Here is a 24327-nt window from a genome sequence, read left to right on the forward strand (position 1 = left end):
CGCTGCTAAAAATGGTGGTGCTTCCCCGACTATTATATTACTTTAGGACGCTCTCGGTTTGGATCCCACCGGCCGTCTTTCGGAACTTGGGCTCACTGCTTGTGGCTTTCCTTTGGGGATCGGGCCGCCGCAGAGTTGCGCTCAAGACCCTAATGAGGCGGAGGGGGGGTTAGCCGTACCTGACTTTGAAGCATATTACTTGGCCGCCCAACTACAGATCTATACCCAGGAGATAGCACGGGAGGGCCGGGGTCCGGAGGAAGAGCGGGGGCTGGGCATACCCAGGCACATTCTTTCCTACATTGCACTGCAACAGAGGCTGGCTCTGGGGGACCTCACGCGGGAGGAACGCACTATTAGGTCGTGCTGGAACCGGGTACAACGCAAGACGGGAATGCAACGCCCCTACGCCCCCGAAATTCCACTGGGGATGCTCACTGCATTGCCGCATGGTGGAGACTGGTCACAACTGCGAGTTTGGGAGGACGCGGGCATACAGGTCATAGGGGACCTGTATGAGGATGGAGTGCTGCTTCCTTTCCAGGCGATTCTAGACCACTTTGACGTTCCCCGGGGCGACTTCTTACTCCATGCGGCGATAACGAGGGCGCTCCAGGCACACTGGAAGAATGGTTTTGTGGGACCACGGACATCAACGACATGTCAGTATGTCATGATGGCGGCGGGGACGATCAAGGCTGTAACGTGCTTGTACTCTAGGATGATCAACGAGCGGTTGCCCCCCCTGGAGACACTCAGAGCCAGATGGGAGGCAGACATGGGGAGGGACATCCCGGAGACCACGTGGACCCAGCTGATGCGCAGGGCCTGGAAGAGCACGCGTAACGCTCGATTCCAATTGGTCCACTTTTACATATTACACCGCGCATATCTGACCCCAGAGAAGATACAGAAGTACTTCGCTTCTGACACTGCGGCCTGCCCTAGATGCCGGACGATTGGGGCTGACCTAATTCACATGCTGTGGTCCTGCTCCGCTTTGGCCTCCTATTGGTCATTGATAGGGGATACTCTTGATAGGGTTACGGAGCGATCCCTACATTTTGACAGCGCAGTGGGGATCTTACACTGGTTTTCTCATACCCCCAAAAACAAAGTCACCAGTAAATTTATTGACATGGGGCTACTCCTGGCGAAGCGGGAAATAACCCGAAACTGGAAGGCACGAGTTGGTCCAACGAGCATTAAATGGCGCTACGAATTTCTTAAGTGGGCTGAGGGAGAGAGCACCCTGAGATTCCAGCTAGCGAGGCGGCAGCGAAATGAGAAGGCGTTAGAGTCAGCACAAGCGTGGGAGACATTGGTGCAGGCCCTGCGCGACCACAACACACTTGGCGACTCAGATAGTGATGCCGACGGGCTGCCTGCGTCCCCGTAATGTAATACGCGCACGGCATCCCTGTCAGAATGCATACAGTCTCCTCCCACACGCTCTTTGGATAATTACCTTAACACCGATGGCGGGGGAGGGACGAGGGAGGGGGATAAAGGGAGGAGGGGGCGCTATAAGCTTCCTAATACACTGATGGCTACTGAACTTGCTGCTTGGACACTAGACCTCTGGGAGTTTTGTGGCGTTGGAGGGGGGGGGTTCTTTTTCTTTCCTTTAGAAAAGCAGAAGTGACACTTTAATTTATGACTGTCATAATTGGATGTCCGCAGGACCCACGTGTAACACTGGAGCGTAACTTGCCACCCGACCCCTGGGTTGTGGGCTCAATGGCCGTGTAACAACACTACTGCAACGTCGGCATTGCCATCACCGATTGCCTTATTATTGACCAATGTATAATTATGACTGATTCCTGCAATAAAAATATATTTACAACAAAAAAAAATTAGTAACAAGAAGCATGTAGCCTGTGATGGTGCTCTCTCGGCGTTGACTCCCTACCACACTGGCTTGGCAGGCAGTTTGTGAAACAGGAGAGGGCTGGGAGACCTGAGCAGGACGAAGCAGACAGGGTAGTACCAGACAAGGGGCAAAAGGCGGAAGAGTTTGAGCACAGGGCAGCCAGTGCAGGTTTTTGCTGACGGAGGAGAGGCCTCATTTCTACACATACACACCCAGGAAATACCAGCGTTGATGGACAGCTAGATGATCCACTAGCCAATTGCTTAAAGCGCGTACAAACAGCCCTTTCTAAACCTTTTCCTATATGTATGTGTGCGTGTATGTTGTGTATTGTTTGGTTTATGTTGTGTGATTCACTCAAGACAGCTATAGGCCTGTAAACAAGACCTAAAGACCTAAATATGACAAAGTGCTTTGGGCAATATTACTTATTCACCTACACTGCAGGAGGAAGTGGCTGCGGAGGAACCTAAGTGACCATGACACACTAGGTTATTTTTGGAATGGAATATTCATAACATGTATTTGTAAAGCGTTTTTTCACCCAGAAGAGTTTCTTGGCGCTGAATAACAGACGTTTATTGTTACACAACTCAATGGTACTCATTTTATCGACTTCAGAAGGATGAAAGTCTGAGTAGACCCTCCGGGATTTGAGCCTGTGACCATGCAGTCGAACACAAGCCCCTCCATTGGACGCATTGGTCCACTAATCCACCGACCAGAAAACACATATATTAATGCTATTACAGCGTCAATTCAACCTGATAAACGTTGGCTTCATGTGTTGGATAATAAAAAATCACTTCTAGCCATCAAGGAGAAAACATTGTTTCTCTTCAAGGAATAGATTCCAACAAACTTTCTGGCTACCTGCTTATTATTAATAGGTGCTTTGCAATATGTTCCGTTGTGTCAATTATTTATTTAGGAGAAAAAATATATTGCTATGACCTGTACAAAAGCAAGGATGCACCCAATAGTATATAGTCTCAACTTTCATTTGGTTTGTGGTTATATATTAGATAAATGATAGCAAAGTAAAAATATTCTAGTGAAACAACAAAAAGTCCTTATGTTTTGCAGCCACACAATAGTGTAAACCTTTAAGTCAAAGTTAAAAAGTGCAGGTTAGAAAAAGCTTTTAGCGTAGTCCATGAGAATAACCTGCTGTAACTACTTTAAGTCATAACAATCATCAAAATATTTCTAATTGGTTGTTGTTTATTAGTCTGCAAGGTGTGTGGACATATTCCGGCCTATGGAATGATTGGAAAAACCTCTTTAGGATGATAAGCAAGGAATTAAAAAAACGTGAGGATATTTTTTCTTAATACTGGTTCTGGTTCAGTATCGAGCAGTGGCGGCTCCGCCACTGAGGCCGAGGAGTGTCACCTCACTGCTTTGAAGCAGTCAAAGAAAGAAAAAATAGAATTATAATAATGTTATGTTATTATCATTTCATTTTGTCCTGCTACTGCAGCTTTATGTGACTGGGTGGGGCATGGCTGGTCTGCTCACAGAGCAGGGGAGGAGTGGTAGCACCCTCCTACGTGCGCAATGACAGTTTGGCCGGCCCTCTCTGGCTGACCAAACAGTCATGTGCACTTGACATGTTCTGAATGCAGGCTGCCTTACAGCCTCCTTTGAGAACATGCCCAGGTCCACAGTCCCTGGCTGAGCGCCAAACCACGGCACTCAGACCAATCACAACGCTTCATTGCAGCGTTGCGATTGGTATGGGGAGCCTAGCTGCCTGCTTCCTTTTCCATTTCAGAGGCGAGACGACAGAGAGACGCAGCGGTAAGGTATGTTTTCTTCTTTTTTTTTTAATCACCTTACTACCCCCCCTCCCCTCACCCCTGCACTGCCACCCTCGATCCGTGCCAGCCGCTACTGGTATCGAGGAGTGCAGGGATTTTTACATCACATATTACATTTTTGAATGTATGTAAATGAATGTGAGGCGACTCACCATCTTCACAGTCAGAGCTTGGGAGGATGGCGTTAGTCCCCTCCAAGTTGGGGGCCCCTTCTATCCTGTACAAAATCAGTGGGATGATTTGTTGAGATCAGTCCAACCAGTCAAGTATGTCCAATATGAGCGGATCCTATCTTTGAAGGCCTTTGTACAGTTCACTGTAGTGGACAGAGTGTTGTAATTTGGCAGCGATTGGCGTTACCATCTAGCTGAAGCCATCTTGGATATGGCAGCCATTTTTTATGCCATGTGCTACCACGTGCTCACTATGTACTCTCTCCTACTTTTCTGTCGTCTGCTCTTGTACTCTGCCTAGTAACAAGACATATTTAGCCTCCTCTGCTTTGCACATACTCAGTTGAGCTTGCAGCTGTCTATGCAGCTGCTATAGTCTGTAACTGTCAGGATGTGTTTACTAGAATTAGCAACTGTTAGCTCCTCCCACTTGTTGATTGTACGTTTTCTATTTGACCTTATATGTACCTAAAACCTTCTTCTTGTACTTGTACCGCCTTCTTTTGAGCCCCTGTGTGTGGGTATAAAAGGTCCATGAACCTTCTGTTCGGGGTGCTACCTCATACATTACCGAAGGGTGTTGTGTGAATGTAGTTCCACCTCATGAGGTTTAATAAATATTGTACTTTGTATTCCAGTTTTCGTGCCAACTTCTTACTATTGGTCTGAGGACTTTGTGCAGTGAAGGGCGAACCCCTAGCACTGGTAGGCCTAGCTGAGGCTCACCACGACAAATTGGCGCCCAAGGTGGGGCTCATCGGCAACTCTGATGCCCGAAGGAGTGGTCAAAACAAAGGATTGGAATCTCGCTACGGACGATCATTGCCCGAGGAGACCCGCGTCTTGGCAAACCACTGCGTTTTTCCTCTCTTTCTGATCTGACCATCGAGGTGGTGCCGGTCCTCGACTGAGATCTCTTCTGTTGATTTGCCGTGCAGTGACCATTTGGTCGATTCAAGAATTTGGCAGTTGGAATCTGGACACCAAGTGATTGGTAAGGGTTGTTTTGATGCAACACTTGCTGTTGGTTGGACGCCTGGGATTGGTAAGGTCGTTTAGCGACGCTTGCTGTGGCTTTGTGGAATTGTATTGGCCAATTTGGATTTGTGAGTAGTTGATATATGAATTGCAATTTATATATGCAGGTAATGAGAAGAATTTTCTCTGTTTTGAATTGATTTGAACGGCACGTCGTACAAAGAGTACCTTAAGTGCTACTTTGGACATAATACTGCATATTCTGCACTATTTTTGGCATGCCTGTTTCTAGCACACTTTGTAGGATGTGTTGTTTTTGTAGTGGTACCAGTTTGAGAGAAAAGATAGGGAGCGTCATTTACAGGTAAATGGCCAATACGCTATTCGTAGACCTCTTTATCCTATCCTTAATAAACCGCAAGATGATTCTCTTTTGCTAGATCGTTCTCCGCCTCCGTATACTTTTCCTTCTGCTCCTCATGAGTCAGATGAGGACTCCTCTTCGGAGCAAGAGAAAGCACGGGAAACTCGTTCTATGTTGACCGCTGAGCGTGCGTCTGAGATTAGATCTACTGCTCGTAAAGCCGTTTGTAGTGTTGCCCCTGCTTCTGACTTTTAGATGGCATGAAAGACTGGCTTGAAAAGGAGCAAATATATTTTACTGAAGTATTTGCTGCAGAGGTCATTGAACGGTTTAGGAAATATTCGGAGGAACTGGAACCCAATGATGATGCAAATGACTATAAGCAAATGCGTGAAGGTCTTTTTGTTTTCTCCCAGGTGGCTGACACAATCAGACGTTTGGTTAAAGTGCGTGCTGATGCAGTCCGTTTGCGAGAGGAGAAAAAGGCAGCAGAAGTAGCTGCACAAACATCTCGGATTAACGTGGCACAAGCTTCTACTCCCGGAACAGATAAGACTATGATAATCCATGCGAAGCCTATGCGGGAAGCCGCACCTTTGTATGTTCCTGCTAAAGGTGCAGGAACTAGTAATGATAAAGATTCTACTGATGCACAGGGTTATTTTGTTTATAATTGGGTTTACACTCCTTGGAATAGAGCAGATGTCATGGCCCATAAAACTGCATTACCTGATCCACGAAAGAATCCAGCAGCCTTTTATGAAGAAGTTGAGGGTGCTATTAGCTCTTGTACTATGACTCTGCCTGATATTGACCTGTTTTTCGGATTGATATCACCCCCTGATATGTGGAGAACTGTTAGTAAAGTTGATGATCGTGCGACTTTTGGGGCATTATGAAAAGATTTAGAACAACTAGATGAAGAAAGAGAACCAGCACAGAAACCTTGTCAGTCAATTTTAGATCTTCCCGCAGCTATAATAGTAAAGATAAAAACGATTATTCCACCTAAAAAGATAGATTGGACTGTATTAGCATCTTGCAAACAAAAGGTAGATGAGTCGGTTTCTGACTTCTTCACACGCTTTGAGGAAGCATTCCATGATTTTAGTGGCCAGTCACCTGTTCGTCGATAAATATGTCGCAAACCTGCTGCCAGGAATAGCTAGTCGCCTAAAGGCCAGTGAGCGTTCATGGACTACCTCTTCTCCGGTTTCTCTTTTAACTATGGCTCAGTATTACGAACGACAGGAATTGGAAGTGAAGGGCAGCGAAGATAAAAAGACTAAAGAGTAAAAAACAAAGGTTACGTTGGCTCAGGCCTATGGCTCGCCTTCTAGAGGTAATGATAGAGGTGAACGTACATTTTATGGTTCGTCCTTCCCCTCTTATACTGGTTCGATTTGTCTGTTGACCAGTGGGCGTGCTGCAGGAAATTTGGACATTGGGCTTCCAATTGTCCGGCACTACGTGCTCAGCAGTATCCACGTGGACGTGGACAAACGCGAAATCGCTCAGGATATCCAGGGCCTAGAGGGAACACGGATGATTGTGCTAGGTTTGATTCTAACATGCGTGGACAGGATGGGTTTAACACTTTTGACAGACAATATCAATATCAAATGTCCGATTATGTTCCATCTGATTTCAAAGACTCAGTTTATGCATAGGATTGCCTAGGATGGGGTAAGGAATCAGTTGAAGTTCCAGTAGATCAGAAGGGTCCCTATGTTACAGCCCATGTTTTGGGTTCTACTGCTCAGTGTCTGGTTGATACAGAAGCTACTCGTAGCGCCTTATCTAAACACTTGGTTCCAAGGGCTCCCCTGTCTGGCTTAACTATTACATCGATATGTTTAGATGGAACACCTTCCCTTAGCCCACTATCACAAACGCTTGCATTTCATGTTGATAAGTTTACTGCTCCATGTCCATTTTTGCTTTCCCCATACAAACCATACAATATTGTGGGTCTTGATATGCTCAAATATTTCAGGGCTACGATACGATGTTCTCCAGAAGGAGTACGTGTCATTTTGAATGACAACTCCCCTGTGATGGATAGATCCTGTATTGTTAAAGAGGACATTGCATTAGCTTCACTCCCTAGTGCTTTGTGGGCCACTTCAGACACAATGTAGGGCAAATGGTTATTCCGCCAGTGCATATTAGTGTCAAGGAGGGCGCTTCATTGCCACGATTGCCTCAATATAAAATTTCTCAAGAAGGCAAAGAAGCACTTATACGCATTGTCCATGATTTGATTGAAGTGGGGGTTGTGGAAGAAGTTCCGTATAATGTTTGCAACAGTCCTATCCTCCCTATTTTGAAAAAAGACACTGACAATAGGATTTACAGATTCATTATTGATCTAGGAGAAGTCAACAAGATTGTAGTACCGCAATACCCTGTGGTTTCTGACATAACGACACTGCTTACCTTAGTTCCTCCAACAGCAACTACAATTTCTGTGATTGATCTCAAGAATGCTTTCTTTTCGATTACTATTCATCCTGATAGCAGATAGCCCTGAAACGACAACTTGACACGTTACTTTGTCTGAAGGAGTGGCTCTCATACAATATGTTGATGACATCTTGTTGGCAGCCGATACGCCTGAGCAGTGTGAAAAATGTACTTTGTCTCTAGTTTCTTTTCTTGTTACACATAAACATAAAGTGTCACGGAAGAAATTGCAATATTGTAGACAGAAGGTTACCTACTTAGGTCACCTTCTGTCTAAGGAGGGACGTGCACTTACACCAGATCGCATACAAGCAATTTTAGACACACCAGTACCTTCTACTCAGGAAGATGTCCGTGCATTCATTGGTTTGACTTCGTTCTGCAGGCAATGGATATTAGGTTTTTCACACATTGTTAAACCCCTATTAGCGCTTTTGACTAAAGACACTCCAATGCCCCTTCCATGGACATGCCATGATGCTTTTCGTCAGTTACGACAAGCTCTTTGTTCTGCACCAGTGTTAAGCACTCCAGATTACATGAAGGCTTTTACACTCTATGTACACGGGAAAGATGGGTGTGCATTGTCAGTTTTAGTACAGGCACGCTGTGAGAAGCAGTGTCCCTGTGCATATTTTTCAGCCGTTCTTGACCCTGTTGCTCGTGCATTGCCTGGGTGCTTTCGTTCAGTTGCAGCAACAGCTGTGTCTATACGTCAGAGTGAAGGGATAGTTTTGTCACATAAACTGTTGGTGCTAGTACCCCATGTGGTCGATGCCCTTTTAAATCAGACAAAAACACAACACTTAACTAGTGCTCCCTTGACAGGATACGAATTGACACTGTTAGCCCCTCACTTTACATTGATGAGATGTGCGACACTGAACCCAGCTACTTTGTTGCCATATCCAGCTACTCAGGCTCAGTCACAGGAGTGTCACGATTGTATCTTCCTTACTGAGGAACAGACAAAGGGTAGGGTTGATTTGCAAGATACGCCCCTTTTAGATGTAGATCGGGAATTGTAGGTTGATAGGTCCTGTTTGAAGTTACCAGATGGCACGACTTCAACTGCATATGCAATTACGACACTTGAGACAGTAGTGGAGACAGCTCGTATACCACAAAAGTCGGCTCAAGCAGCTGAGCTAATAGCGTTGGCACGAGCGTGTGAACTTAGCACTAACTTGCGTGTGAACATCTATATGGACAGCCGCTATGCTTTTGGAGTGACTCATGATTTTAGCCTACTCTGGAAGGAAAGAGGCTTTACTACATCCCACGGGATGCAGATAATGCACAGAGAATTGGTGCATAATCTTTTGACTGCACTTACATATCCAAAGAAAATAGCTATTGTTAAGTGTAGCGCGCACAAGAAAGCCATTGATAAAATAGGACACGGCAACGCCTTTGCAGACCACGTAGCTCGTGAGACTGCGGTGCAACGAAGCACTACATCCATGTACGTAGTGAAATCACAAGCTGAGCGTTGGCATGATGCTAGAGAGGAAGTATTAGATATACAGAGATCTGCCTCAGTAGAAGAACTTGAGCAATGGTCTAAAGAAGGAATGCTAGACGATGAGGGCTGTTGGCGCAACAAAGAGATGAATAAGTGGAAATTGCCTGCTGCTTATTTGCAGCCTATGGTTCAAATGGCACATGGGCCGGCACATGTTGGAGCTCTAGCGATGACAAAATTGCTTACGCAAGTCTGGGAGAATCCAGAGATTGCCGGTACAGCTAAAAGAATAGTACAATCCTGTTTGATCTACTGGCAGTATAATCCTGGAAAAGGGACGCAAACTCCTACAGGAGGGTTTGCTACACCAACTGCACCTTTTGAAGTTTTGCAAATGGATTACATCCAACTTGAACGCTGTAACAACTTAAAGTATGTTCTAGTAGTGGTATGTGCCTTCAGTAAATGGATAGAAGCGTACCCCGCAATGGATAATACAGCTCTAACTGCAGCGAAGGTGCTTTTAAAAGAGTTTTTCCCTATATATGGTGTTTGCAAACTTTTATGGAGTGACAATGGACCTCATTTTATTGGGCAGGTTGTTGAACATGTCCTGAAAGGATTAGGAATCAAACAGAAATTCCATGCAGTTTTCCACCCACAATCAGCAGGATTGGTGGAGAGGTACAACGCTATGTTGAAATTGAAGTTAGCGAAAATACTTGCTTCCACGTCTTTAAAATGGCCAGATACACTACCCTTGGCATTGTTGTCTATAAGATCGGTGCCACATTCACGATCTGGGCTTACTCCATATGAAGTGGTATTTGGAAGACCGATGAATATTTGGGGAGTTCCAAATCCACGCCCCGTACATGATGTACCATGTGTTCTGATGAATGATTATTTGGCACAGTTAACTGACAGTTTGATCTCTATTCATCAACAGGTTCGAGAAGCTTTTCCAGACAGATCTACAGATGAGGCCCATGAACTCCGACCTGGTGATCATGTGATGATAAAAGTGTTCGAGAGGTCAAACGCTTGGAGCCGAGGTGGCGAGGACCGGAGCAGGTGCTCCTAGCGACAAGGACAGCGGTTCGAGTGCAGAACAGGAAGAACTGGGTCCAGAGTACTCTTGTAAGCAAGTGTCGCCTGCCTTGGTGGAACTGCTGTGCTGACCGAAAATCGAGAGATCTTGGAAACAGAGAAGGGCCATGCTATCTCACCTGACGAATCTGAGGGAGTCTTCCTGAACCTCACGATTCCTGGAGTATCACGATACCAACTGAGGCCGAGGAAAGATTCTGCTTTGCCGAAAAAGACTGGTTGAGCAACCGCCCTGGGTTGGTGAAACGGAGCGCCGAAGTGGCAAGGGGTGGAATCAGTCCTGTGTAGTGACACCCGTCTTGACCCTCGGTGAAGAAATCAACGGCTGCCCAGGTATAAGAGCTCCGACGATTGTTTTAACGACGAAGTGATCATGCCTGCTGAAAGATCAACTGTTGCTAAGATCTGTAATAAGAAGATCATTTGTGCTGTAGGATTTGTTGTTGCTATGGTGGCTATAGCAGCAATAACTTGGTTTGTAGAGACTATGGCTCCTGCTCGACAATTGCTGATTGCCACTACTCCTGCACCAGTTGAGCATCATTACTTTACGCTTCCCTTCCATGAGCAGAAGCATCGACAATCCTACCTAAATAACACATTTATTCAGATGTTGCATCATACGCATAATGCCACAAAAACCACCGACTGTTGGATGTGTGGGATGATACCTGCTCACCAAAAGAAAGGGGGAACTCCTTTTATTCCTCTTCCTCTTTCACACAATGGTTCTTGTCAAGCTTGGTTTGGGCTTTTGATTGCTTCAAAGAAAGCAACAGTTGAAAGGATTAACTATCATCTTAATAAAGTTTGTTACCCTGATGAAGATGGTTACCCTCAAGCTAAAGGAACTAATTGGGAATGGGAAGAGTATCGACCGGACAATAATTCTGCACCATATGCTTTCACGAACACAAGAACTATAATGAAAACTGGACCATTTGTAATTTCTGTGACCAGAGCTAAAGCAGATTTATGTATAGACAGTATTGGGAAAATTCCAGTGGGAAGGAGTTAGTGTACTGTGACATTAACTATTGAAGGTGCTAATAATAGTAGTTTTACATAGTCGCATAATACATATTTCGTATGTGGTAATAAGGGGTATTTTCAACTCCCAATTGGATGGTCCGGGGTGTGTTATGTATCCTTTCTGTTACCCCCTGTGTTCCTGGCTCCTCCATCATATCACCGTGATTTCAAACTGTACAACGATATCTCTAAGAACAGATACAAAAGAACAATAAGTACAGATGAGGTTGATCAGACTGACACCACTTTGCAACAATATGTCAACTTTAATTTGGGCTAGTTTTTCTTTGTGGGTGCTGCATTGAACAGTAGAAAGATAAAGCGATTTACTCGTGTTGTGGAAGCTGTTACCAATCAGACAGCTATGGCACTTGGGAACATTACAGAAGAACTGCAAATTGCAAGAATTGTAGCACTCCGAAATCGTATGGTTCTTGATGTGATTCTAGCTGATCAAGGTGGTGCATGTCGCATCATCGGCAGCAGCTGTTGTGTTTTTATACAGGATCACTCACCTTCAGTATATCATGCAATATCAAAACTGCATAAAATCGCTGCAGAGATTCACACAGAGACTGGTACATGGACTTTTTCGAGTTGGTTCTGGGCACTCTTTGTCACTTGGGGCTGGTAGCTACTGACTATTTTATGTATACTGCTGGCGATACTATTTACATGCTGTGCATGTATACAATGTGGTCCCATGCTTTGCTCTATGTTCCTTACTGCTTGTACACCTGCTAAGAGAAATGTTGCAGTGATAAAAACACAACAAATGCTGAATAAAGAAAGGACTGATCTTATGCAAATTAATATACAGGATGCATACTTAGATTATCCCAAATTAACTAATGTCTTCAGCTAATGCTAAAAGGGTTGTCTGTTGTAATTTGGCAGCGATCGGGGTTAGCATCTAGCTGAAGCCATCTTGGATTTGGAAGCCATTTTGTATGCCATGTGCTGCCACGTGCTCACCATGTGCTCTGTCCTATTTTTCTGTCGTCTGCTATTGTACTCTGCCTAGTAACAAAACATATTTAGCCTCCTCTGATTTGCACATACTCAGTTGAGCTTGCAGCTGTCTATGCAGCTGCTATAGTCTGGACCTGTCAGGATGTGTTTACTAGAATTAGCAACTGTTAGCTCCTCCCACTTGTTGATTGTACATTTTCTGTTTGACCTTATATTTACCTAAAACCTTCTTGTACTTGTACCGCATTCTTTTGAGCCACTGTGTGTGGGTATAAAAGGTCCATGCACCTTCTGTTCGGGGTGCTACCTCATACATTACCGAAGGGTGTTGTGTGAATGTAGTTCCACCTCATGAGGTTTAATAAATATTGTACTTTATATTCCAGTTTCCGTGCCAACTGCTTTCTATTGGTCTGAGGACTTTGTGCAGAGAAGGGTGAACCCCTAGCACTGGTAGGCCTAGCTGAGGCTCACCACGACAAGGAATGTCCACGTCTTGGCTATTTGGATTTACAAAATTATTTCAGCACTGAAAGGTATCAAATGGATACCTAAACATGTGAATCCCTTTCGTTTCTCCAACAGAGGGAAGATGATAAGGAGCCAGACAAACTGCATAGTTAGAAATGTTCTGAATAAAAGAAAAGCACAAATACAAAAGGGCTTTGATGTCCCATTATGGAGTAAATAGTTAGAAGGCAAATGAGAAAATATTTTAGGTGAAGGGATATGGAGGATTTAATTGCTGTGTGCTTGTACATAACTGGTTCTTTGTTGCAGCTTGCCTTTGGATACATGAAATAATTAAGACAAATCGTATTTTATGTTATGAGGTTTAACCCAAGAGCGATGTGGGTTGTTAATAGTCAACGTATTCATCTCTTAGTAACTAGATTCCAAATAATATAGTCTTTTATTGTGAATTACAACTCTCTAACTTGATACCCGCAGGCCTTGGAAGAACAAATACGGACCAGGGATGGTGTGACCACTGGAACCAGTTTTGCTGTGCAAACCCTGGACCACAAACACATCTCTGGGATCGGAGACCTACGTGGAAGAGTAGCTAGGTCTGTATAATGGATAGTATGTCAATCATAATCATATCATCTTTTTCGTTTTGCTTGTCTTTTAAAATACCTTTGGTTGGCGTCAAATTGTTGTCTCCCTTTATATAAAGTATTATATAGCAGAGCCCAAGTCATCAATTTTCAGCAAGCCAAATGCGAAATTTAAAAGAGAGCTCATAAATAAAACATATGGGGGCAGATCTACAAGAAACTAACTCAGTGCGGTGCTGAAAGTCATTTTGCTGCACCGCGCATTGTTAGTTTCGAAGCATAGAGATGCAACATATTTACAACAATATGTTACATCTCTGTGCTACCCCTGCGCATTGGCGCACAAACTGCTGCCATGCGCCGGCGCAGGCACCCTTGCATCATGGTGCAAAGATGCCTGCGTCATTGGGAGATTGTTTTTGTGCAGGAAGGGACACCTTCCTGCAGAAAAACAATCAATTTAGGTGATTTCCTCATCCAATTTGTGCTGTAGAATGCAGCACGCATTGAAAGAGGAAGAAAACGAGGAGAAATGCAAAATGTATCCTCGTTGCACCTTGCTACGCAACCCCAAGGATGGCGTAACATTCTGAAGCATTTCCAGGTTTACGATTTCTCATAAATATGAAAATGCATCAGTGGACTTGGGTGTTGCATGGGAACACCCAAGCAAAACACCCATGTCACGCCCCTAACACGCAAAGTGTTACCTGAATAGGGGCGATATTTACTAGCACAGGTTAAGTCACACAGGGTGACTTTACCTGTTCTTGTAAATATCACTTAGCAGGCTGCGCCACCGGTGCGTCGCGTAACGTGATGCACCGGCAGCGCAAGGGGCTTGTAAATCTGCCCCATGGTGTGTGTTAAAATTTTACTACATAAATATAAAGGCTCACATTATATTTGACACATTTTGCGGTTTGGAGTAGTTGATATTGCTGTGTGACCAAAATCACTAGTATTCCTAATAGTATATGTTGGCATCACATAGCTATGTTTTTATTCTAGGATATATTCCCAACTTTTGAAGCTTAAGATTTGAAAATAATTGTGTAGATTGTTGATGCCCTGCTCCTCATTCCAGATGTCAGAATCTTGCTTTAGGCTAGAGACTGGGGCCTGGAGCCAAGCAGCCGTGGGACTCCAGTGGCAGTCCAGGAGTCTTACTGGCACCCGACACCCGCACAATCGAAGAAAACCCCACAATTGTCTTTTGTGTTTTTTTAATTTGGGCCTGGCAGGATTCCTCTGTGACCACCCACATGTTTTAGGGGATCAGGTACCCGTACCATGTCTCCTTATACTTCATGTTAAAAAATTGTCAGGACATGGTATCTGAAACATTTCTGTTCATGTTGCAGCCAGCCAATCAGAGAGCAAACTCCCGTGGGACTCATAGGAGCCTCTCACTCCCACAGGAGCAAGGCAGCCTAAAAGAAATAGGTCCATCTCGACTAATTCGATGGCTCCATTTTTTTATTCACACGACCACAGGACTCTCTCAAGACTGTTTTGTTTGTTGCAGTTTTAGTTTTTTGCAGATTTGTTTGTATTGCTTTTGTGTGTCTTTTTTAATTGTTAGTATTGCACTCGTGTGCCAATTTCCCAGTCTGTAACAAGAAGAAATCACATTTAAATGGTAAGTTCAAAACAGAGTCAGTATCAATGTCAGTCGTAAGAAGTTTGGTTTACTTTCAATTCTAGATGTGACGCAAGTATTTCGAAATTGTCCGGTGACCTAACCCTAGCCAGGCAGGAGATGAAGCAGCAAGAAAAGGAGGTCCACAGCCTCCGGGCTGCCCTGGAGCTGCACGCCAAGGAGTCAGACATGAAGGTGAGGTTCGGACACATCAAAGAGGAATTCTGATCCCCAAGTGCTCTTCCTGTCTCGTCTGTTCTGATCGTCATAGCTCAGCATCCTGTCCTCTGATGGTAGTTAGTGATGGATGTCCTACAAATAGAGAGAATGCAGCTGATAAGAATCCAAGACAACTTTATTTAGTGGTTGCTACCAAACCTACTTTGTTCAAGACATAAAGAATAAACCTGTGTTCTTTAGCATTTCTTTTACATGTTTAAATCTTAATACAGTGTTTAAATTACTCAAGTATTTTACGTAGACCAAAATGCCATCTGTCCACACACAGGTGCTGCAGCCAACCACTTCCATCACCCCTTGCCTCCCCAGATCTCTGAACCCACAGATGAGGTACATTCATTTACATTCATCGCCCCACTAGAATGATTGACCCTATGCAAGAGGCCTTGGAGGTACTATTTATTACACAACTTCTGCCCATTCGTTCTCAGGCCGTCAGCTCTTTAATGCGAGTTAGCCCCACAGACCACAAGTGTTAATCACTAATGTGCACCCGTGCTCACACGGATAGCATCAACTACTGCCAAAAACTTTGCTTTCCATTTACGTTTGTCTATTTTCATAAATATTCAGGGAGTCCATCTGAGCAAGGACAGAGGTTCACAAACTGTTCATCTACCAGTTTTTAAAAGTCGTTTTTGTTTTCCTAATTTGAAAAAAAGTTCATGTTAAGAAAAAAGCAAACAGACGATGTCCACTTTAGCATGGCAAGAGCAACTATTATAAAAGCAAGGAGAAGACGAGTAAACCTGAAATGCAATAGCTTGTGTATTAACACGTTAGTACATTTGTGCGTATATTATCTAAATAAACCTAGACAGTACATAGGAGGAGAACTGATAATGAGGTGAATGGTGCACCAAACATACCAAGAATGAGGCCACGCCAATACTGGAAATAAAAATATGACACAGTTGTATTAAACTTGTTGAAGGAAAATATTGAACACCAGTGATAAGTTAAGTGCTTAGTTTGTGCTTGTGGGTGCAAGTGGACACCAGCAGTACTTATGTGTGTGATTTGTGATGGGTCATGGGCGTCAATTCACCAAAATGCTAGGGGTGGCGGAACTGACATCACACACCCTTTGATTTTAATGATATCACAGAAAGTGGCATAATATGACATTTAGCCCTGAATCTTTACAGGAGGTGATGTCATGGGACCTTAATCCTGAGGTCATCATAATCATTGGCACCACTGACTTTCAATAATAACTGCTTCATTAATGTGAACATGCAACACAAACAAATGTCCGTTTTAGATACCACCTATATTAAGGTTCTGACATGATCTTAGAAAGTAGTGGGAAACAATGCTTGCTCCGAATTGAAGCTAGGGAAGCAAAGGAGCCAACCCTCTTCTACAGGGCGTGCAGAGGGGTTCTGAGGCTGAAAAAATGTTTTTAAATATTGGGGAAAATAGTGCATTGTAAAGCACATTTTTCAAATATATTAGCTAAAAAGGCTTAGGTCTCTAAGTGGGCTCTCATTAAATATTCATTTTTTATATTGTTTGCTAAGCCAATCGACCACATTGTTTCAAAGTGTGCTCCTGGCCCCCACTACACTTAAAGTTATCTCTAGCATTTCAAGACCAGCATTTTAACATGGTTGCCCCCACCCGTCACTGTTGTCCTCTCCTATGCCAGGTATCACCTCCAATGTGCTAGTGGCAAGGATGTCTTACAGGGAAGCACTCCAGCTCAGGTATTGATTTTGACAGGTCATCACACAACTTTTTCATATATGTAGCTGAATCACTGCAATTACAAACAATATCACTCCAATCTTTGTTGAACTTGGTAAGAACTTTTTGCAGCAGCATCCCAAGTGACACTGCATTCCATGTTTCCCAAAAGTCTGGTGTCATGCTATCACCAGTATCCCAGATGCTTTGTGACTGCGCTCTTTTCACATATACCTTTCACTATACCTTGCTTTGAATGTTTAAAGCCTGGGGTGTTTGGCAATTCACCTACTATCAATACTGACTCACTAGAAAAGGGGGCTGATGTATCAAGGGTTTTTACCCATCCTCTGTGGGTAAATGTGATGGTACATATTGGAAAGATTCTTATGAAACCAACATTTTTCCTATCAGTGAAAGACTCAAACGTAGCAAACAAATCAAATATGATTTAGATATTTCCTGAATCTCTACAGTTTATAAAATAAACACCTAAAACCTGCTTCTAACATCATGTATCTTTAGACCAAAGACCTCAAAACAAAAAGATAAAGAAACAATATTTTAGTGACATCCCTAAACAACAAAACTCAAGCAGAATAATGTTAGCTCAGTCTTTCTTACGGATTCCTTATATAACAAAGATACATTGTATTTGCTCATTCAGGAAGAAATAAAAATTACTTTTACTCTCCTTTTCCTTTCTTTGAATGGTATTTAGTTTTGGTTGTGCAGGGGTTTTTTTCAGTGTTTATATGTTGAAACTGGTGAGGGCTATTTCCCTTCCTGTGGGGTTTTATCAGTTATTATAGGTTAAATTTAAAACCGGACAGCCTACCCATATGTCAGGAATTATGTGTAGTATGCCAACCACAGTATTTAATCATGAACTAATTACGCCAAGGTTTATAATATGACAGTGTAAGTAATTTATCAAAGGTGTCTGCAGTGATCAGAATTGCTTTCAGGACACCACCACAAGTATTTTGCCATGGGTGCCTGTCTAAGCCAAGAATCTCTTGGGTATGTCTGGGCATATCCAAGACTCACAAGCTTAACACTACATTCCCAGTCTCCCTTGTGTGTATTCCCTCACTCACACTCATTCTCATTTATTGACACGTGCTGTCACTCATTTGCCCTCATTCATTCTCACTTTCTTGCACTCATTTGCACTCATTGTCATCCATTCGTACTCTGATTTATTCATACTCACACTCTCTTTTACCCTATTCTAAGTAACTCTCACTTCCTCTCTCACTGATTCATTCATTCTCACTTGTGGTTACACTCACTCACTGTAACTCACAATCTCTATCACTCCCTCACATGTATTCTTGTTAATACATTCTCACTCACCCACTCTCACTCACCTGCAGTCGCTCTTACTCTCACTCATGCTCACTCACTATCTGTTGGTGAGTCTCTCTGACACACCCACATACATGCTGACACACACAGAACAACTGCCCGCACATAGTTTTCGCTCTCATGGCAACACTCTTACCCACAAGCACATTCACAAACTACATTTAAAAGCGTTTTTATTACTTCAGCTGCCAGTTAAGGTCTATTTGTTTTCAAACATGCAAACATGGAGGGTGGCACCACGATGCCCAAAAGGGCAAGCTACACCTGTGTTCTTGGCATTGAATGTTCCACTTCTGAGGCCAGTCAGGGCTGGACTGGGAACCAAAAGCAGCTCTGGCAAATGATGACATACCAGCCACCATGCTGACTGAGTACAGTGAGTTATCCCAACAGCTACAAGGGGAGCTTAGGGAGAGTTCTCACCAAATACATTTTTTTCAAAACGAAAATATGGAAAATGGTGCATTATACCACACCTGTTTCATTATACAAGAATGTCCCTATCTCCTTTTCTGATCATTCCTCTTCTGTTCTCTCATTCATTTTTGGAATCCACACCTCCCTTCCCTAACCATAACACCTCTATACCTTCTTCTCCCAGCCTTTCTTTGTTCTTCTATCTCCTTTGAACTATCACTCTCTTGTTTTTACCTCCATCTTGTTCATTCTCTCTCTCTCTCTCTCTCTCTCTCTCTCTCTCTCTCTCTCTCTCAGTATCTCTGCTATTGCTCCCGTCACTTCCTCTCCTCATTTCCTATGATTTTAATCCTATTCACCATCATTACTTTCACCTCTTGTGCACAGTTGCTCTTCCTCCATCATTTCTATCTTTTTCTCTGAATATCTTCCTCCTCTCTTCCTCCCTTCCACTTTACCTTTCACTTTCAGTTCCTGCCTCTCATTACTTGTTTCTCCTTTCTAAACCATTAAAACACAGGCAATTAGCAACAGATGACGTGCTTGTCATACCTGCTCTCCAGTAAGGGGGGTAGGATTTGATGACCATGTAGAGTTTGACAATATTAACAGGCTGTACACTGGATGGTCATAATTGGCATGAGAGTAATTGTATTGGAAAAATTCAAGGGTAAATCTAGAAACAACATACATTGGTGAGTAAGTAATGGCAATGGTTAGAGAGGTTAGCCATTATATATGTTGCAAATATTTAATGGCAAGCAAGAACATATAAAACCAGTCTGCTTTCTAAATGAAAAGAGCAACTTGAAACCAATAAACACAGCAGATACCAACAAAACAGGTTGCATTGGGAGCAGGTTTTGAAGTGTGTCTGGAATCAAATGGATATTCCTCAGTAGATCAGTAGCTATTAAAATCAATCTATCAGCAACTCTACATTGAACATCATGTTTGGGTTAAAATGCAGAAAATGTTGAGGCAAGGGATATAAAAGTAGACTGCAGCAACTGCTGCTTATATAGATGTAGCAGAAACCATCCCTTTCGTCTCTATGTGCTTTACATTCTTGAGGGCTTACAATTGTGTATGCTTCCTAAAGTCTGTGCTTTCAATGAACAGGTGGAATCCAAGCCTCTCAAGAATGGCCTTTCCTGCACCTTTCAACAATGTTGATATCTAATGTTGTTTGTATTTGTATATGCCTATAGTGTTGCTACATTTTCCACAGACATACCTCAGACTTGTCTTACAGGCACCAACGGTACCTGCTACCAGTGTTTATACATTCAGCAGGACTGTGTCTGAACTTGTTAACAATTATGCTATATTAAAATGGGACTGTTCCTTCAATGTTGTGCTTCATTTCTGCTGCAAAGCATGTGAACATCTCAGGAAGAATTGTTATAATTTTAACTGGCTAGTGTTTGCATTGCCAGAAATGCTTTGATATCAGCACATATCCTACAATAGGTGAGTAACTACACAGTAAGGATTGGTTTTTATGCAGCATACACAATTGCACATTTTAAAATTCAGAACACTCTGAAAAGTGGACGAGCAAGCCAGCAGAGTCACATGTGAAGCCCACACGCAGCAACACAGGGCATACTTTCCAAGATTTTGTGTTGACAAATAAGAGGTACCATATTCCATGTTTACAGCTGCCAGGGCCAGTAGAATTAAATCAGGTCTGGGCATCATCACACCCTGGCATGGTTTTTCTCAATATGGCAAGAATCATAATCCTTATTTGCCAGAGCCAGAAGTGTTTAATTGGGGTGCAATAACATTGTGTCAATGTCTGTTAATGATGAGTAAAATGGATTAGGCACTAATGTTTATATTTTAACAATTAGCAAAAAGGTATTACCATCAGTTCTCTTCCGCAGGAGCTTTGTCCAACTGAGCTGGCTTAAGACAGCAAGCCAAACTCTTCTGGCAGCTTTTTATGTAGTTGAGGTTTCAAAGTTGTGCATACATAATGTACCCTTTTCTTTCCCTGTCAACTCAGGTCACCCTGAGCCCCACTCTTTACCTGAGCTGTCCTTGAGTTCGTCTGCCAGGATAATTTGTGTGGCACTTGTCCTTAGTAGCTGTTTTGGCTGCATTCTATTGGGCCTCAGACAGGAGTTTACAAGCACAAGCAAATCCAATGGGTCTCGCCTGTACAAGGGCTATTGGCTTTGGAAATGTGTTTTTGTCATGTTGTACACCAGTGTGGCTGCTGTTCAGCATGGCTAAAAGTTAGTGGGGTGGAGTGTCCTAGAGTAAAGTGGGCTTGATTTGTTGGAGTAGAGTGTTGTAGAGTGTAATCGGGGGAGTAGAGTGCCATAGAGTTGAGTAGAAGGGAGTGGAGTTCAGTGGTTCATCGGTAGAAAGTGTTTTAAGTGCAGTGTCATGATGTGGAGTGGCGTCGAGTGGAGTGGGGAGGAATAGGGTGGAGTGGATTGAGGTAGTGAGCTGGATAGAATTGGAAGTAGATTGGATTAGGGTAGAGTGGATTGGTTTAAGTGAGGTGGTGTGGGGTGTTTTGGAGTGGGTGGAGTGGATGGGGTGGGTTGGATTGGAAAGTGGTGGGATGGATTGAAACAGGGTGGGTTGGATTGGATTAGAGTAGGGTGGTTTGGAGTGGGGTGATTTAGAGTGGAATGGAGGCGTGTGGACTAGACTAGAGGGGGTGGATTGGATTAGGGTGGGGTGGAGTGGGGTGTATTGCAGTGTGGTGTGTATTGGAGTAGGGTAGATTGGAGTGGGGTAGATTGGGCTGTGGTGGGCTGTATGGATTAGATTGAGTGGGGTGCACTGAACTGGGGTGGGTGGATTGGATTGGTATAGAGTGGGATAGATTGGAGTAGGGCGGGATGGATTGGGGCATATAAGATTAGAGTGGGGTGGATTGGGGTGGAGTGGATTGGGGCATATAAGATTAGAGTGGGGTGGATTGGGGTGGAGTGGATTGAAATGGGGTGAGTTGTGTTGGGTTGTGTTGGGTTGGATTAGGGTTTTGTGGCCTGGAGTTGGGTGGACTGGAGTGGGGTGGAATGGAGTGGAGTGAGGAGAAATGAAGTGGGACGGATTAGATTGGCACAGGGTGGGGTTTGATTATAGTAGAGTAGATTGGATTGCACCGTGGTGGATTGGAGTGTGGTGGAGTGGATTGGAGTGAGGAAGATTGGATCCAGTGGAGTGCATTGGATTGAGGTGGATTGGATTGGGGTGGGGTGGATTGGGGTGAGGTGAGGTGGACTGGAGTGGGGAGGATTGTGGTGGTTTGAATTGAAGTGGGGTGGATTGGGGAGGGAGTGTGGTGGTTTGGATTGGGGTAGATTGTATTTGGCTGAATTGGTTTGGCGCAGGGTGTAGTGGATTGGATTGGAGTGAGCTGGAATGGCCTGGAGTGAGATGGATTGTATTTGGGTGAAGTGAGGTGAGGTGGATTGGATTTGAGTGGGGTGGATTTGAGTGGGGTGGATTGGTTTAGATTGGAGTGTGGCAGATTAGAGTGTGGCAGAATGTTGTGAATTGGAGTGGGGCAGATTGTTATTAATTGGACTGGGGCTGATTGGAGTGGGGCAGATTGTTTTGGATTGGAGCAGGGCAGATTGGTTTGGAATGGAGTGGGGCAGATTGGAGTGAGGCACATTGTTATGTATTGGAGCGGGGCAGATTATTTTGGATATAAATGGGGTGGATTGATTGGTATTGAGTGGGGCAGATTGTTTTGGAGTGGTGTGACGAGAATGTGGTGGATTGGACTGGAGTGGGTGGATTTTGGAGGGAGTGGGATCAATTGGATTGGGGTACGGTGGATTGGAGTGGGGTAGATTAGATTGGGCTGGATTGGCTTGGGGTGGATTGGATGGGGTAGAGTGGATTGGACGGAGTGAAGTGGGTGAGGTGGATTGGAGTGGGCGGACTGGATGGGGTGGCTTGGATTGGAGTGTGGTGGCTTGGCTTGGATTGGAGTGGGCTGTGGTGGATTGGAGCAAAGTGGTTTGGAGTGGGGTGAATTTGAGTGGGGGGTGGATTGGACTGGACTGGAGGGGTGGATGTGATTGGAGTGGGGTGGAGTAGGGTGGATTGCGGGGGATGGATTGGAGTAGGGTGGATTGGAGAGGGTGGACTGTATGAATTGGATTGAGTGGGGTGGGGTGGATTGAATTGGGGTAGATTGGGGAGGATTGGAGTAGAGTGGAGACTGCAATGGAGTGGGGAGGATGGTAAAGGGGTGTATTAGATTGGAGTGGGGTGGAGTGGATTGGATTGGGGTGGACTGGGGTGGACTGAAGTAAGGTGGGGTCCATTGGAGTGGGGTGGATTGGATTAGAGTGGGGTGGGGTGGACTGGAGTGGAGTGGGGTGGAACGGAGTGAGGTGAATTGAAGTGGGGTGGATTGGATTGGCACGGTGTGGGGGTTGGATTGGATTGGAGTAGAGTAGATTGGATTGCAGTGTGGTGGATTTGATTGGAGTGGGGTGGATTGGAGTGAGGTGAGGTGGATTGGATTCAGTGGAGAGGATTGGATTGAGGTGGATTGGATTGGGGTGGGGTGGACTGGGGTGGGGTGGACTGGAGTGGGGCAGATATTTTCAGATTGGAGTGGGGTGAATTTTGGTGGGTTGGATTGGAGTCGGGTGGATTGGGGAGGGAATTGGGAAGATTGGACTGGAGTGAGGTGGGTTCTATTGGGTCAGATTGGGTCTGGCTGTTTGGGGGTGGATTGGATTGGTGTAGGGTGGATTGGAGTGGAGTGAGGTGGTTTGGATTAGATTGGGATGGGGTGGATAGGATTTGAGTCGGGCGGATTGTTTTGGATTGGAGTGAGGCTGATTGGAGTGGGGCAGATTGTTTTGGATTGGAGTGGGGCAGATTGTTTTGTATTGAGTTGGGCACATTGTTTTGGAGTGGTGTGGAGCAGACTGGTGTGAGCAGATTGGAGTGGGATAGATTGTTTTGAGTAGGGGTGCGGCAGATTGGAGTAGGATGGATTGGAATGGGGCAGATTGTTTTGGATAGGAATGAGGCGGATTGGAGTGGGGCGGATTCGGATGGGGTGGATTGGGGTGGGGAAGATTGGAACAAATGGGTAAGCAACAGGCAAGTTCCAAGACCTTTTTGGATACAAGAGTGCCTCACAAGTGAGACGTATGCGCTAGAGCATGGTCTTGCAGGCTAGACCCTAAAAAAGGGACCAAGGGGGGCATAGGACTGAAAGAAAAGCAATGCAGGGCTCTACTTTGGAGTGAGGGAGCATGTGCTAAGTCTGAGAAGGCCTCTTGAGAAAAGAACCACGCAGAGTCCGATATGGAGGGCAGCCCTAAATAGGACAGACAGGTTGGGCTGCTAATTGCTTGGCACCGCTAGGTGGTGTGTGAAAGCGTATGGGAAGCATCACTATCAGGTAATATACTAAATAATGCATGCTGAACCTTTACCTGAATATTGAGAGGTGAGCGGCACAAACAGGTGTCATGCAATCAAAGCTGCTAGCTTATTGCTTGAAGTGAGGATCCAACTGTAGTGTAATTAATAAGGTACATGAACTTTCCACGAACTGTATTCTCCGCTGCACAGAATGATTTCACATGTGTTCTGAAATGACTTAACCCCTTCGAAGCGCAGGGCCTTTCTTTTCTGTACACTGT

General features: G+C 44.4%; 1 protein-coding gene across 1 annotated transcript in view; it reads left to right on the top strand.

The window, feature by feature from the left end:
* The window catches only part of FAM81B (family with sequence similarity 81 member B), a 563148-nt gene that overhangs the window by 228077 nt on the left and 310744 nt on the right, over nt 1-24327 (top strand). Inside the window, exons 4-5 of the mRNA XM_078675398.1 lie at nt 13211-13329; nt 15028-15157. Of these exons, the coding sequence (XP_078531524.1) occupies nt 13211-13329; nt 15028-15157 (249 nt within the window). The remainder of the gene's footprint in view (nt 1-13210; nt 13330-15027; nt 15158-24327) is intronic.

The sequence above is a fragment of the Lissotriton helveticus genome, chromosome 2_1 (genome assembly GCF_964261635.1).
Source record: "Lissotriton helveticus chromosome 2_1, aLisHel1.1, whole genome shotgun sequence".
NCBI classification, from domain to species: Eukaryota; Metazoa; Chordata; class Amphibia; order Caudata; family Salamandridae; genus Lissotriton; species Lissotriton helveticus.